The 14,677-nt window shown below is 59.3% G+C and overlaps 1 protein-coding gene across 1 annotated transcript; it reads left to right on the top strand.

Moving 5' to 3' along the window:
• Positions 1–1,057: 1,057 nt before the first annotated feature.
• On the top strand, positions 1,058–13,290 carry NCKAP5L (NCK associated protein 5 like; the record flags this gene model as incomplete). The annotated part of the gene is made up of 11 exons (XM_079715498.1): positions 1,058–1,180; positions 1,902–1,970; positions 2,074–2,112; positions 2,820–2,939; positions 5,890–6,003; positions 7,114–9,743; positions 10,701–10,863; positions 11,124–11,205; positions 11,555–11,863; positions 11,939–12,081; positions 12,403–13,290. The coding sequence occupies 11 exons, from the start codon at positions 1,058–1,060 to the stop codon at positions 12,619–12,621; spliced, it is 4,011 nt and encodes a 1,336-aa protein (XP_079571624.1). The 3' UTR covers positions 12,622–13,290.
• Positions 13,291–14,677: the final 1,387 nt, after the last annotated feature.

The raw sequence follows: 14,677 nt of genomic DNA, 5'->3' as shown, positions 1-14,677 counted from the left end.
CCCTGTGCCCCACGGGAGGGAAGGGCATTCAGATGCCTGATAGCTGCCGAGAGCTCCTCTCTTCCTTGGTCCAAAAGTGCTAAGCCCCTTTTGTGGGGGCTGCAGTGGGTCAGGGAGGCAAGTCGTTGGTGGTAGACTGGGGGCCTCCCACCTTTTATGTTAGGAAGGGTTTCCCATCTACTGGAAATTTCTACAATATTTGTGCGGAGGAAGGAAATGAGTACTTTCCTCTAGCTGAGAAATTGAAACTCAAATGGAAGGTGAAGTCTATAGTCAGGTAAAGCCAGTCACTATGGCAACAGTTTGGGGGCGGGGGGCAGGGATCATATAATGCGATACAGGTCAGAACCCTGGCTCTGTGTGCTCAGGCAATGACACACTAGTCTGTACGGCTGTCAGTCTGTCTCTTATACGCCACGTATCACACCAAGAAGTGTGAGTGTGGACAGTGAAGTGAAGACAGTGTCCCTGCCCTAGCAGAGTTGACAGTCTTGGGGGACAGTCACAGAGCCGTGCGGGACCAGTACCTGACCCGGCCTTGGAGTGGGGGCCCTGGAGAATGAATAGGAAGGAGCTGGCCAAGCGGTAGGGGGGTAGGTGTCAAGAGACCCCTGCAGAGGGCCCAGCGTGCACAGAGGCTGGTCCCCCGGGGCCTCGCTGCAAGCAGGGAGTCTTGGAGGCCTGCAGACCACCTCCCACTCTGCCCGAGAGGATACCGGGCGCCAGTCTGAGGCCAGCGTCAGTGGAGAGTGGAGAATTCAGGTTTCTCGGCTCCTGGCCAGTGTCTGTGTGACCTGTGAGAGGGCGAGAGCAATTATGGGTTTTATAAAACAATGGTCTCTGTTCTTGAGGTGGGAAAAGTGTGTCTATGTATCTGTCCCGTGAGCAGGAGTCTTAGCCTGACCCTGAGTTGTTACAGTGTCCGTGGCACGGGGGTCACACTGATCCAAACTCCGAGAATACTGACAACTTTCATCTCTGTCCTCCTCCCCCTCCGCTCACCTCCCCGTGCCCTGGAGTAGCCTGCGGGGCTTCTCTCACTTGTCCCCAGGGCCTGATGTCGGAGGCCATGGACCAGCCGGCCGCGAGCCCTGGAATCCCGAAGCCAGGAGAGGGTGGTGAGGGCAGCATGGAGCCGGGCACCTGCCAGGAGCTCCTGCACCGGCTGCGGGAGCTGGAGGTGGGGCACGGGGCGGCGGGGGGGCAGCAGTGCTGGCCAGAGCCCTGGGGAGCTTGGGTGGGTTCTGGGGTGCGGGGGACCTTCCTCTCAGCCCGCTCTGCCAGGCTGGAGCAGAGCTGAACGTTTCTTTAGCTGAGCCCCTCTGAGAACCCCTTTCCTTGCTCTTCGCTCTGCAGCCTGCATGCCAGCTCAGGACAAGAGGCGTGCGCAAGGCTGGGGCCATCCTAACCCCCAGAATGTCTCCCTTCTTTACCCCTCTTCTCCCCTGCTTTCATGCCCCTGCTCTAGGAAAGGGGCGGCCGCAGAGGCCACAGAAAGAAGGGTCTCGGGAGTTGAGGGACAAAGACATGGATCCTTAAACTAGGCCTTTTACTACATTCCTAAGACCCTGCCCTCCTCTCTCCAGGCTCCTCTGACCTCTCCCCAGGGAAATAAGGGTTACTTTTGGTACCTCCCACCTTCGGTCCTCCTGGTTGCTGTGTCTCCCCAGCCCCTGCAGCCTCACTGACTGAAGTTGGGGTAACAAAAAACCAGCCATCTCAGCTCTGCCTTCTTCATGCCCTGGGTCTGCAGGCCTCCCCCTGGCAGAATCAGACCAGAGCCAAGAGCTGGGGCAGGGTTAGAGCTAGTAGGCTCCTTGCCTCCCCTTCCCCAGGAGGGACTTGCCCGGGGGAAGAATGATCCCTTAGCCTCCTATTTGCCCTCCTCCTCTTTCCTGCAGGCAGAGAACTCGGCACTCGCCCAGGCCAATGAAAACCAGCGGGAGACCTACGAGCGCTGTCTGGACGAGGTCTGTGGAACTGATGCTCCCCACGGGGTGGATAGCTTGTCGATTCCAGGCAGAGGCTGGGTTGGCTGACAGCTCTTCCTCAGCTCTGCCTTTCTGTCCCCAGGTTGCCAACCATGTGGTGCAGGCGCTGCTGAACCAAAAGGTAAAAGGCCACAAGAGACGTTCTCACCCTCTGCCCTGAGCCCAGATGCCCTGGGAGGAGGCCCTAGGTACAGCAGGGGAGGTCCTTCCTGTGGACTCCTGTACCTGCTTAGATAGGGAATAGAGGAGGGTGGAAATGGTGTCTTGGCCCTCCAGTGAAGTCCCTTTTCTCTGTCTTGGACAGTCCATACTGTTCTACCTGGCTAGGTAAGGCCAAGTCTCTGAGCTATGGTGACTTTGATTTGGGCTTGAATCCTTCTGTTATCCTGGACCCAGCTAGTTTCTCCAGGTTGCGATGGCCCTGATAGCAATGTTGATGTGTAAGCATAAGGTGACATCTAAATATTTACTCAAGTAGTGTGGGTAATTTCTTGACATGTGGGCCACTCTGACCCCCAGGTCTTCCTCTGCCTTATATGGGCCCTTCTTTGACATGTGCTTCCTAAGAGGCAGGGGATTGGCTCCAGGATTGTGAAAGTTGCCAAAGGGAATGGTAAAGGGGTGGTAAACGTTAGAAAATTTACCATCCCTAGAAGATGTGATAGCCATAAACATAGGCAGGGTCAGCTCCCTCATAGAAGGAGGTTGCAAGAGAAGGGCATGCCCAGCAGGAGTGCCCGCTGCTCTGATGAAGGCGACTGTGCTTATACCACTCTCCCTCTCCCCACCATCCTCTCTTTGTCTTCCTCCACCTCCTGGGGGTGGCAGGACCTGCGGGAGGAATGCATCAAGCTGAAGAAGAGGGTATTTGAGCTGGAACGGCAGAACCAGATGCTGAGCGCCCTGTTTCAGCAGAAACTTCAGCTCACAGCAGGCTCCCTCCCTCAGGTGGGCACAAGAGATTCTCCTTCCTTCCTCACATCTCGGCTTCCTGCCTCCCCCCAGCCCTGTCAATATCATCACCCTCTCTTCTCCCAGACACCTACAGAAGTAGGCCGTCAGCCATTGCCCTCCATTCTGGGGGCTGTGGCCATCCAGGGCAGGCCAACCTAGCCTGATAGACCTAAGCCTTAGATGAGGGGGAAACTTCCTGAGTTCCCTTAAGCTTGGCTCTCCCCCACCTCCCAGGTGCTCCCCGCCCAGCTGGATGGTATCCCTTCTTGTTGACAGAGGAGATCCTTGCTTCTTCCGCCTTCAGATGGGTGGAGGCTGGAAATGCAATTACTTCGAGCTCCCAAGGGGCCCCTTTGGCCACTGCGTTGCCTTCTTGGCCAGGGGCAGGGGTGGGGCAGGGGTGGGGCGGTGTGTAAGGCACCCAGTGCTTGGTGTCACAGAGAGGTCAGGAAGGGCACTTCACCTGGATGACTCTGTGCATGCCTAGCTGCATGGGCTCACCCACTGACCCAAGCATGGCTGCAGACGCTGTCCCTGCTTCTAGCCCTGAAACCTGCCTTACCCAGGAGAAGCAGGAGGCTACTGGGAATGAGTCCTGGGCTCAGTTAAGATGTCACTTGGGGTCCACTGTGTCAGGAAGCCCCAAGGATGGGGTGAGACCTGGGTGGATCAGGAGCAGCTCCAGGTACCTGAGGTGAACGGTGGGTTCTGAGGTCAACCAGCACACCGCCAACCCACCCCGACCTTGACAAGAAGAGAAACACCTTGTGTGTGTGTCTGAATTTGTGTGTCTGTGATGCAAACCAGGCAGCTCTTGGCCCCCAGATCCTGAGCAGGATGCCCTCAGCTCTCTGGGAAACCTGACCCCTGGCAGAGGAAGCGTCTCACCACCATGGCCTTTCTGCAGCCCCTGTCTCACCAGGCCGGTGCAGACCTGGGTGAATCAGCAGCAGTGACTCTGCAGCTCCCCCTGCCCTGGGTCCGTCCCTGCTGTAGGGTTGACCCAGGAATCCCCAGAGGCCTGACCCACACCAGCCAAGCTTACCCTGTTGTCCACACCCTTCTCAGTGACTGATGATAACAGAGGTGTAGATCATCCTGAAATCGTTTGTTTTTTACTTATATGAATTCTGGGATTTGAATTGGGAATTTTTAAATGAACTTTGGAGTTTGGGACCATAGATTTATCTTCCCCAGAAGTAACATGACATAATGGAAAGAGCACGAACCTTGGCCTCAGATAAGCTTGGGTTGGGTCCCTAACTTATCTAATTCTTAGCTGTGCGACCTTGGGTAAATTATTTAACCACACAAACCACAGGTTTTTCCCCTTATAAATGGGGATAAAAATACCTATATTGCAGGTTGTTGTGAGGATTAAATGAGATAATATCTAGTGCTTGGCCCGTAGTAGATAGTCAATGACTGGTGGCTATTTGTCATTATTAATGTTATTTCCAAGTTGTGCTTTGCTAGGATGGAAGCTCCATTGAGCAAATGTTAATTAAGCTCTTACTGTGAGCAGTGCCTTTGCCAACAGGTATGGAATTGGACAGAGCTGTGGCCTGTGCAGAGCGAACGTAACCGCTGAGAGCTGGGGCTGCTGGACACTAAGGCAGGGCTACAGAGTGTGACACTGCTGACCAAGAGCCCAAGGGGCAGAGAGGCCATCAGAGATGGGGTGGGGAGGGTTCCTTGAAGGAGGTGACGTCAGACCTGGGCCCTGATGGATGGGAGATTTTAAAAGACTGCAGTTAGGGGTCTGGGAGAAGGGGTTCCCTGTGGAAGCAACAGAGCAGGGAATCCTAGGGAGCCGAGAGTTGTTTAGCTGGACTTGAGCAAAGGATGTATAAAGAGTGAGTGACAGAGAGCCGGGGATGGCGTCAGGGAAGAACCAGCAGGCCCAGCCGGAACGCCGGCAGAGGGGTTCAGACTTGTCTCTGGAGGCAGTGGGCAGGCAGAGGAGGCTATGAGCACAGAGACGCTTTAGACAAAAAAGAAAAAGATGCTTTAGGCTGCCTTGTGCACAGGAGATTGAAAAGCCACCCAGCCAGGTCAGAGAGACTGAAATACTGAGCAGTGTCCAGGCCAGAGGTGTGAGGATCATGGGCCTCGGGAGCGGCTGCAGCTGGCCAGGCTGGAGGGGAGGCAGAGACACCACAGAGACAGGATTTAACAGCCATGGAGAATGAGACGGGGACAGTTAAAGCTGACTTGTATCTAGTCGAGATGCCTAGCAGAAGGGGAATGAGAGAGAAGTGATCCATGATTAAGTACTACTTTTGTGGGAATTTCCTGGCAGTCCAGTGGTTAGGACTCTGCTCTTCCACTGCAGGGGGCGTAGGTTTGATCCCTGGTTGGGGAACTAAGATCCCACATGCTGTGTGGTGCAGCCGAAACAATACTACTTTTGTAATCCTCAGAGCAGAGACTTCACATGAGGCCATTCAGGGGAGACAGAAGTGATAACTCCCACCATCTCTTTTCCAGGACCCGGTAACAAATGCCTCTTCCGTTAGTCTCAGCCAACCCTATGGATGCTGGGTCACGGGTAGTCAGAACAAGAAGGGGCCTCGAGGCTCACCCTCTCTGTAATCAGGGAGGAGGCCCCTCAGAAAAGCAGAGGGTCCTGGAGGCTCGCTGGACACCTGGGTTAGGCCTGCCACTGCCTGCTGGCCCAGGAGCACTCCTCTTTCTCCAGATCTCCCTACCCTGTCCCACCTCCCGGCCACCTGGGCTTGCACTCCTTCAATCTACCTGTGCTGTGGTCTCCCGAGGCTCCTCTGACCAAGTGGTGAGAGCCACACCTTGGGCCGGGAGACGTCACCCAAGGAGCAGACTTGGAAGAATGTTTCCCTGCCCCTGGATGGGAAGCCATAGCCTCCTGTGGGAGTAGGGACCTGGGACGGACAGCACCTGTGCTAACCTCGCCTCTCCCCTGCAGATCCCACTCGCCCCACTCCAGCTGCCTTCAGAGCCACCAGCCTCCCCCTCCCTGAGCTCCGCTGAGGGACCGGCCACCTCGCTGCCTCTGGGGCGCTGTGCTGGGCAGAGAGAGGTAGGAGCGCTGGGCACTGTGGTCTGTGGCTCCGCTGGCTCCGGGCTCGTCAGCCGGTGCTCCACGGCTGTTTCCTAATGAGTCCCAGGGGAAGGGCTGCTTCCGGGCACACAGATTCTTGTCCAGGCTGGGTGTGAGCCCTCAGCTGTCAGCCTCGTACCAAGAAAAACAGATCCCCACCCCCAGCCACTAGTCTCACGAGCAAAGGCGTTATAGTACAGCAGTCAGACTCACAGTTAATACTTACTGAGCTCTTAGTCTGAGCCAGGCACTGTGCTGGACACCTGGATCTCATTTATCTTTTTTTTTTTTGGTAATTTTTGGCATAAATTTATAATCATACACATATTTATTTATCCCAGTCCAGAACTATTATTCATTCATTCTTTTGCATATCTGGTTTCATTCATCTTGTTTTGTGAGATTAATCATAATCACCATCCTATTTTACAGGTGATACAATGAAGCTTAGAGATTAAATAACTTGCTGAAAGTCATATAACTAGTTAAGCAGTGGACCTGGGTCTTGAACCCCTACAATCTGGCTCCAGAGCCCATGTAGTTAACCACTGTACCAGATTAGACGGGGCCTAAGAAGGGGCCTGGGAGAAGCAGGAAAGGGTTTGCAATGGAGTCATTCCCAGTCTGCTTCTCCACGGGGATCGGCTCAGCAGGACAGCTGCCTGACCTGAGGAGGCCCGGGCTTGCCTGCAGCAACTGACTTAGGACTTGGCCACATCACATCCCTTTCTTGAGTCTGTGTTCTTTCTGGAGCCTGAGAAATGGACAGGCCTCCCTCCCCTGGGGCAAACATAGATACGAGGGTTGTAGGTGGTCAGCCCTGCTGACCCGCAAATACTGGTAGCGAGTGGTGCTGAGATAACCAGAAAGGGAGATGGGTGCCCACCCAACCCTAGGTGTGCCAGGAAGGACAGTTGGGGTAACCCGGACTCAGAGACTCTTGAGGAAGCTTTCCAGCGTATCCCAGAAGCTATCAGTTCCTTTTTGGGGACACAGACCAGGCCAGCTCTGCTCCTGGCATACCCAGTGATGCCAGCTCGGGTGCCCAGCCTGCATACGGTCTCCTCCTCACGCCATTTCTCCCCCAAGGTGTGTTGGGAGCAGCAGCTGCGGCCAGGAGGCCCAGGACCCCCGGCCGCCCCACCCCCAGCGCTGGAGGCCCTATCCCCGTTCCTTCGAAAGAAAGCCCAGATCCTGGAGGTGCTGAGAGCCCTGGAAGAGACTGACCCCTTGCTTCTGTGCTCACCTGCCACCCCCTGGCCGCCTCCAGGCGAGGGTTCCGGCTCACCAGAGCCCATCAATGGCGAGCTGTGTGGCCCACCTCAGCCTGAACCCTCTCCCTGGGCCCCCTACCTGCTACTAGGTCCTGGTAGCCTGGGAGGCCTGCTGCACTGGGAGCGCCTCTTAGGGGGCCCAGGGGAGGAAGAGAGTGCTGGGCGGCCCTGGGGCCCTAGTAGGGGCTCCCCACAGGCCCAGGGCACCGGTTCCGGGCCACCCTGCGTCCCAGGCAGCAGCTCCTCCTCCTCTTCTGATGAGGCAGGTGACCCCAACGAGGCACCCAGCCCTGACACCCTGCTTGGGGCCCTGGCCCGCAAACAGTTGAACCTGGGCCAGCTCCTTGAGGACACGGAGTCTTACCTACAGGCCTTCTTGGCCGGGGCTGCGTGCCCACTCGGCGGGGACCAGCCAGGTCCCAGGCAGCCATCCTCCCCAGACCAGGGGCCCCCACAGCTGTCCAAGTCCAAAGGCCTCCCCAAATCAGCTTGGGGAGGGGGTACCCCGGAGGCCCACAGGCCGGGCTTTGGTGCTACCTCAGAGGGCCAGGGGCCCCTCCCCTTCCTCAGTGTGTTCATGGGTGCAGGGGACGCCCCCCTGGGCTCACGGTCTGGCCACCCCCACTCCTCATCTCAGGTGAAAAGCAAGCTCCAAATTGGCTCCCCTTCTCCCGGGGAAGCCCAAGGACCCCTTCTGCCCTCTCCAGCCAGAGGTCTCAAGTTTCTAAAGCTGCCTCCAGCCTCAGAGAAGGTACCCAGCCCAGGGGGCCCCCAGCTCAGCCCCCAGCTCCCCCGGAACTCCCGAATCCCCTGTCGGAACAGTGGCTCAGATGGCAGCCCTTCCCCGCTGCCGGCCCGCCGGGGTCTGGGCGGAGGAGAGCTGTCCCCAGAGGGGGTGCAGGGTCTGCCCACCAGCCCGTCACCCTGCCCCACAACCCCAGATTCTGCACAGCTCAGACCTCCCCAGCCAGCTTTGTCCACTACGCTTTCCCCGGGACCAGTGGTGTCTCCTTGCTACGAGAACATTCTGGACCTTTCCCGGAGCACCTTTAGGGGGCCTTCCCCAGAGCCACCTCCATCCCCACTGCAGGTCCCCACCTACCCACAACTAACTCTGGAGGTGCCACGGGCCCCTGAGGTCCTCAGAAGCCCTGGAGTCCCCTCCAGCCCTTGCCACCCAGAATCCTGCCCCTATGAGATTGCCCAGGAGAAGAGTTTGGACAAGGCAGGCTCGGAGTCTCCCCACCCTGGCCGCAGGACCCCGGGCAGCTCGTCCAAGAAACCTGGCCAGGGGCCGGGCCGGCGACCTGGGGATCCTGGCTACACACCTCTGCGGGACAGACTAGCAGCCCTGGGAAAACTGAAGACTGGCCCCGAGGGGCCCCAGGGCCCAGAAAAGAATGGTGTGCCAGCTAGGCCTGGCCCTGAGAAGGCCCGGGGAGGAGGGAAGTCAGGGGAGAGCACTGGAGACACAGCGCCCTCTGCCTCCAGGCCCCCTGAGCAGCCAGAAGCCAAGGGGGCCCTGCGGGGGGCCGTGGCCTTAGGCACAAGCAGCCTGAAGCAACAGGAATCTGGGCTCCTGGGGGACCCTGGGTCCCGAGTCTACTCTTCCCACTCCATGGGGGCCCGGGTGGACCTGGAGCCTGTCTCACCAAGGAGCTGCCTCACCAAAGTGGAGCTGGCCAAGAGCCGGCTGGCAGGGGCCCTGTGCCCCCAGGTACCCCGCACCCCTGCCAAAGTGCCAACCTCAACCCCCAGCCTCGGCAAGCCCAATAAGAGTCCCCATGGCAGCCCGACAAAGCTGCCTTCTAAGTCGCCCACCAAGGTGGTGCCCCGACCTGTGGCCCCACCAGCCACCAAGGAGCCCCCCAAGCCTGACAAGGGGAAGGGCCCACCCTGGGCAGACTGCGGCGGCACTACGGCCCAGCCCACACCCCCAGCATCTGGCCCTGCCGACCCAGGCCCAGGCCCTGAGGGGCGGGCCCCACACTCGGCCATTGAGGAGAAGGTGATGAAGGGCATCGAGGAGAACATGCTGCGGCTCCAGGGCCAGGAGCGGGCCCCCGGCACCGAGGCCAAGCACCGCAACGCTAGCAGCATCGCCAGCTGGTTCGGCCTTAAGAAGAGTAAGCTGCCAGCGCTGAACCGCCGCACAGAGGCCGCCAAGGGCAAGGAAGGGGCTGGCGGGGGCTCCCCGCTCCGGAAGGAGGTCAAGATGGAAGCCCGGAAGCTGGAGGCCGAGAGCCTCAACATCTCCAAGCTGATGGCCAAGGCGGAAGACCTGCGCCGGGCACTGGAGGAGGAGAAGGCCTACCTGAGCAGCAGGGCCCAGCCACGGCCCGGGGGACCAGCGCCAGGGCCCAGTGCAGGCCTGGGGCAGGTGCAGGGCCAGCTGGCCGGCATGTACCAGGGTGCAGACACCTTCATGCAGCAGCTGCTTAACAGGTGAGAACCTGGGACCAGCTGGCAGGGGCTTGGTGGCTGGGGGCCCTTTTCTCTACACGGGCATCCCTGGGGTTGGGACTGCCTTTCCCAGGAACTGGGCCTTCCTAGAGGTCAAAAGGTGTAGGAGGTCAAATGAAATGGCACCAAAGCATCTTGAGGGTTAGTGGCCTGGCCCAGAGGAGAGACTGGGGCCTCAAACAAGGAGCCAGGGGTTTGTGCCCCAGCTCCCCTCCTCTCTGGCTGGCTGACATTCAACTTGCTGAGACCCAGTTTCTCATTTGAGAAGAGTTAACAGTCCACATTTTCTTGGATTGTCTTGAGTCAGATGAGGCAGCCTGTCTGAGGTGCAGCATGCAGTAGTTAAGGGAGTGCTAGTACCTAACGGCTGATGCAGGTCTTCTCCCTCCGGGGTTTTCTATCCTGTAGAAAAAGGAGGGCTCCCGTCCTATCTTGCCCTTTGGCACCTGCCACAGACTCAGCAAAGGGAACTGTGGTTTAGAGAAGGGGCTACCCCATCTTGGGGTTGCTGTTTCTGGTCCAGGTAAGGCAGAATGTCCTCAGGAATCGGGCTCCAGGTAGGGTGTGGTTTGGACAGCAAGTGCACTCAAAGTCAGCTGGGGTAGGCAGGGTGTGTCGCATGTGGACCAGGATGTGACCGTGTCCGCTCTCTACCGGCAGACATTATCGGAGAGGTCTCTTAGGCTTGACCCTGGGTAGCTTTGGGGGAGTTCTCCCATATTCCCTGCCCCTGCTGATCCTCTGGAGTTTTCCCTGGGGTCTTGGCCTGTTCCTGGTGTCAGGAGAGGTTGATGTGGGAAGCCACCGTGATATGTCCTCTTCCCCAGGGGCAGGGGGCAGTGGGTGCCTCACTAGGCCCAGCACCATTGGAGGGAGGGAGGCCAGAATGTATGAGTGGGCCCGGGCCTCCCTCATGGCAATCTGCACTGCCGCCCCCAGGGTGGATGGCAAGGAGCTGCCCCCCAAGAGCTGGCGGGAGCCCAAACCTGAGTATGGCGATTTCCAGCCAGTGTCCTCTGACCCCAAGAACCCCTGGCCGGCCTGTGGGCCCCGAAATGGCCTGGTGGGCCCTCTTCAGGGCTGCGGGAAACCTCCTGGGAAGGTAAGTTCCTGGGGCGGGGGCTGGGTGGAGGGCCTGGCTCTGTGGCCCTGCCAGGTCTCTTACCGCCTGGAGGGCTCCCCTTCCCTGGGGCCTGGAAGCTGCTGGATGCCTTTCTGGTCTCCGAGGAGAATGGGGAGGGGAGAGGGCCTCCTGAGGGCTGGCAGGTTGCCAGGACTCTCAGACCCATACTCCAAGGGTCCTGATGGAGGGGATTAGGGTGGAGGAGGAATGGGCTCTGAGGTCTCCTGTACCCTGTACAGCCAAGCGGCGAGCCGGGGAGGCGGGAAGAGATGCCCTCAGAGGACAGTCTGGCTGAGCCAGTGCCCACCTCACATTTCACAGGTCAGCAGGGTCAAGGGCCAAGGCTGGGACCTGCCCCTTACCCCCTGCTCGCTTTACTCCTTCCTGTCACCACAGCAGGTGCCAGGCCCTATAGCAACTTGGTGCCAAGCATCAGTGGGCACTGGGGCTGCACAGGAATAAATCCCTCCCTGCCTTATAGGGTACCTGCCCTGCCCTCTTCCCCAGGACTAGGGGAGGTGGGGCAGGGCAGGCAGGGATGACTGAGCCGGTGGGGCCAGGAGGGTCCCTGACCAAGGGTGGAACCTGGGCAGGGGCAGAAAGCCATAAGAAGGCAGAGGGGCTGAGCCGCCTGCAGCTTCACATCCCTGACTTCCCCTCCCCTCCCCAGCCTGTGGCTCTTTGACTCGAACTCTGGACAGTGGCATTGGGACGTTCCCGCCCCCAGACCATGGCAGCAGTGGGACCCCCAGTAAGAATCTTCCCAAGACCAAGCCACCACGGCTGGAGCCCCCGGCCGGGGTGCCCCCAGCTCGGCCCCCACCCCTTACCAAAGTCCCCCGCCGTGCCCACACACTGGAGCGTGAGGTGCCTGGCATAGAGGAGCTGCTGGTGAGCGGGCGGCACCCCAGCATGCCGGCCTTCCCCGCCCTGCTCACAGCTGCTCCGGGCCACCGGGGCCATCAGACCTGTCCCCACGGTGAGTGCCTGGGCAGGGGGGTGGGCCTCTCTGGGAGCTCCACCCACCACCCACCTTCCCCTTGTCCCCGGATAGATCCTTGTGAAGACCCAGGCCCTCCTGCTCCTGTCCAGCTGGCCAAGAACTGGACCTTCCCCAACGCGAGGGCAGCCAGCGGCTCCTCTGACCCTTTCCTATGCCCGCCCCGACAACTGGAGGGGCTGCCCAGGACCCCCATGGTGAGCATGGCCGAAGGGGAAAAGGGAACAGCACTGGAGGGCAGGAGGGAATGACATGGGGTGAGGTACAGCCCTGTCCGGGAGGAGGACTGAGTGGGCAGCACCCCACCCCCCATCCCCCGCCTTCTCATACCCCTCTTGGGGAAAGGGCTTCTCTCCCTTCCGGAACCTTGGTGGGACTGTAGGACTGTGCTCAGTCGCGCCTCCAGCGTGCTTCCTCTGCAGCGCGCTTCCTCTGCAGCGCCCCCGTCAGGTGGGCAGAGCCTCTCAGGCGGGGAGGGGTGAGAGGAGCTTCCTCCCGAGCCTTCCCTCCTTCCCCAGGCCCTGCCCGTGGACGTGGACGGAAAGCGGAGCCTGGAGCCCAGCCGCCCAGCTCCTGCGCCCCAGGGCCCAGCGTTTGGGGGTAGCCGCACCCCCAGCACATCGGACGTGGGCGAGGAAGGGAGAGTGGCCAGTGGGGGTCCCCCGGGGCTGGAGACCTCAGAGTCTCTCAGTGACTCACTCTATGACTCGCTGTCCTCCTGCGGGAGTCAGGGCTGAGCGATTGCAGCGGCCACGCCCCGCTCTGGCCTCGGAGACCATGGACTGGGCCCGCTCGCCTCACGCCCCGCCCCCTCGGGGCCCGTGGGGCCCCTCCCTGAAGGGACCAAGCAGGTAGATGGACAAGAAGGTGAAGGGGTTCCCCGGCACACCCCACTGCCCACCGCTGCTGTGGAGGAGATGACCGCTCTCAGCTCAGGGAGAGACCCCACCCTTGGTCCCTTCTCTCACCCAGAGTAAGGCTCTTCCTCTGCGGGACTGGGGGTTCAAGGCCGCTGTGTCCCGGCCCCCAGCTCCCACTTCAGGCTGAGCCATCTTGTGGTGCTGGGCTTCCTGCCCACCAGCCGTGCCATCTCCACCCACCCTGGCAGCTCCCCTGCCTCAGAAGCCCCGTGCTGGTGGAGTTCAGGGGCGAGGGGTCAAGTTGCCTTCTCTCCGTCTGCCCTGGCCCTCCCCGCTGTCTGGATGGTGCTGCCCTCTCCTGCCCCATGTCTTTGGGGCCCATTTGTCTGTCTTTTTTGGGTTTTTTTTTGTTGTTGTTGTTGTTTTATATTAAAGCACCTGGCCCACTCTCCACCCACCCGCGCCCCCTCCCCCCATCCCCGCACTGCGGTTAATTTATCTGTTGTTAAAAACGCGGCTGCTCTGCTTCCAGCCTCTGCTTCTGCCGTATCCCTAATAAAACGTGGAGGCCCCTCCCTGCCCCTGACTCAGCTCATTCTGTGGGAGGACTCAGGGATGGACAGGCAGGTGGAGACTGCGTGGGCACCAGGGTGCAGGACTCCAGGCTCCCTTGTGAGGCAGCTCCCTCCACCAGGGCCACTGGCTGGAGTCACCCTAGAAGGTAACTAAGGGTTGGGGAAGTGGGGTCTGTTTAGACCTGGAATGGTGCCTGGGGGTGGGGAAATTCCCCTGGCCCAGGGCTTGGGCAGGGCAGAAGGCTGGGCTGCCCCTCAGAGAGAAGAAGATGGGGAGGGCAGCTATGGGCGTGCGCTCAAACCCTGGACATACCAGCTCAGGTGGGACGTGCAGACTCTGAGCTTCAGGGGCCCAGGGGTAGACAGAGTTAAGTGTCCACAGCCTCCCATTGTCATGAAGTGAGGTGCAACTGGGCCTCCAACTTGCTGCCTTCTAGTCTCTCCACGGACTTTGGGCTTTCCTCAGAGCTTCTTGCCCCTGTTTCTACCTCAGATTTCAGCCAGAAGTTCCCCTGGCTCTCAAATTCTCACTTTAGGATGGGGAGGCCAGGAATGAGGCTGTGTGGAAGGGTCTCCGTGTGACGTGAGAAGGCCATGGGGTGGGTGGTTGTCACCCTCCAGCCCTTGGATTTCCTGTTGGGTGTGGAGTTGGACAGTGACCTGAAGGTGACCCAGGTGGGCCCCAGCCCATCTCACATTGGCCAGTCAAATTGGGCCTAGGAAGGCCTCCTTCCGGCCCAGGTTGCAAGATGTGGGGTGACTCGTCTAGAGCACCCCCCCTGCCGTTGTCTGCACTCACTGCCTCCCCATGACATACCGTCTGGAGGCCACCTGGGCATCATGCATGCTGAACACCCCTGGCCTTGTGGCTGGGACTCTGGACAGTTCATCATGGAGGTAGGGGCCCCTGTACTGAATACATGATCTTTCTTGACATCACAGGCTTGCCAAGCTGAGGTCAGGGGTGCTTGGACAGGGAGTAGTGCTGGGCCTGTTCACAACTCGGTTATACCACTGGATGCTGTCCTGTGCTCTGCCCAGCCCAAGGAAGGTCAGGGGCGGGGAGGTTGTTAATGCCTCCCTTTATACTAGCTCCTTTCAGCAGTGTCTCTCCAGCCCTGAATGGTCCAGAGAGCAGTGAAAGAACTCCCCGTTAAATACCTACTGTATTGCCAGCCTCCTGATTCATTTCATAGATGAAGACATTGAAGCTCAAAAACATTCAATGGGGGAATTTCCTGGTGGTCCAGTGGTTAAGACTCTGTGCTCCCAGTGCAGGGGCATGGGTTCGATACCTGGTGGGGGAACTAAGATCCTGCATGCCACATGGCGCAGCCAAAAAAAAAAAAAAACCATTC

The sequence above is a fragment of the Hyperoodon ampullatus genome (assembly GCF_949752795.1).
Source record: "Hyperoodon ampullatus genome assembly, chromosome: 11".
In the NCBI taxonomy this organism is placed as follows: domain Eukaryota; kingdom Metazoa; phylum Chordata; class Mammalia; order Artiodactyla; family Ziphiidae; genus Hyperoodon; species Hyperoodon ampullatus.
The sequence above is the reverse complement of the archived record's forward strand: the minus strand, read 5'-3'. Positions and strand labels throughout refer to the sequence as shown.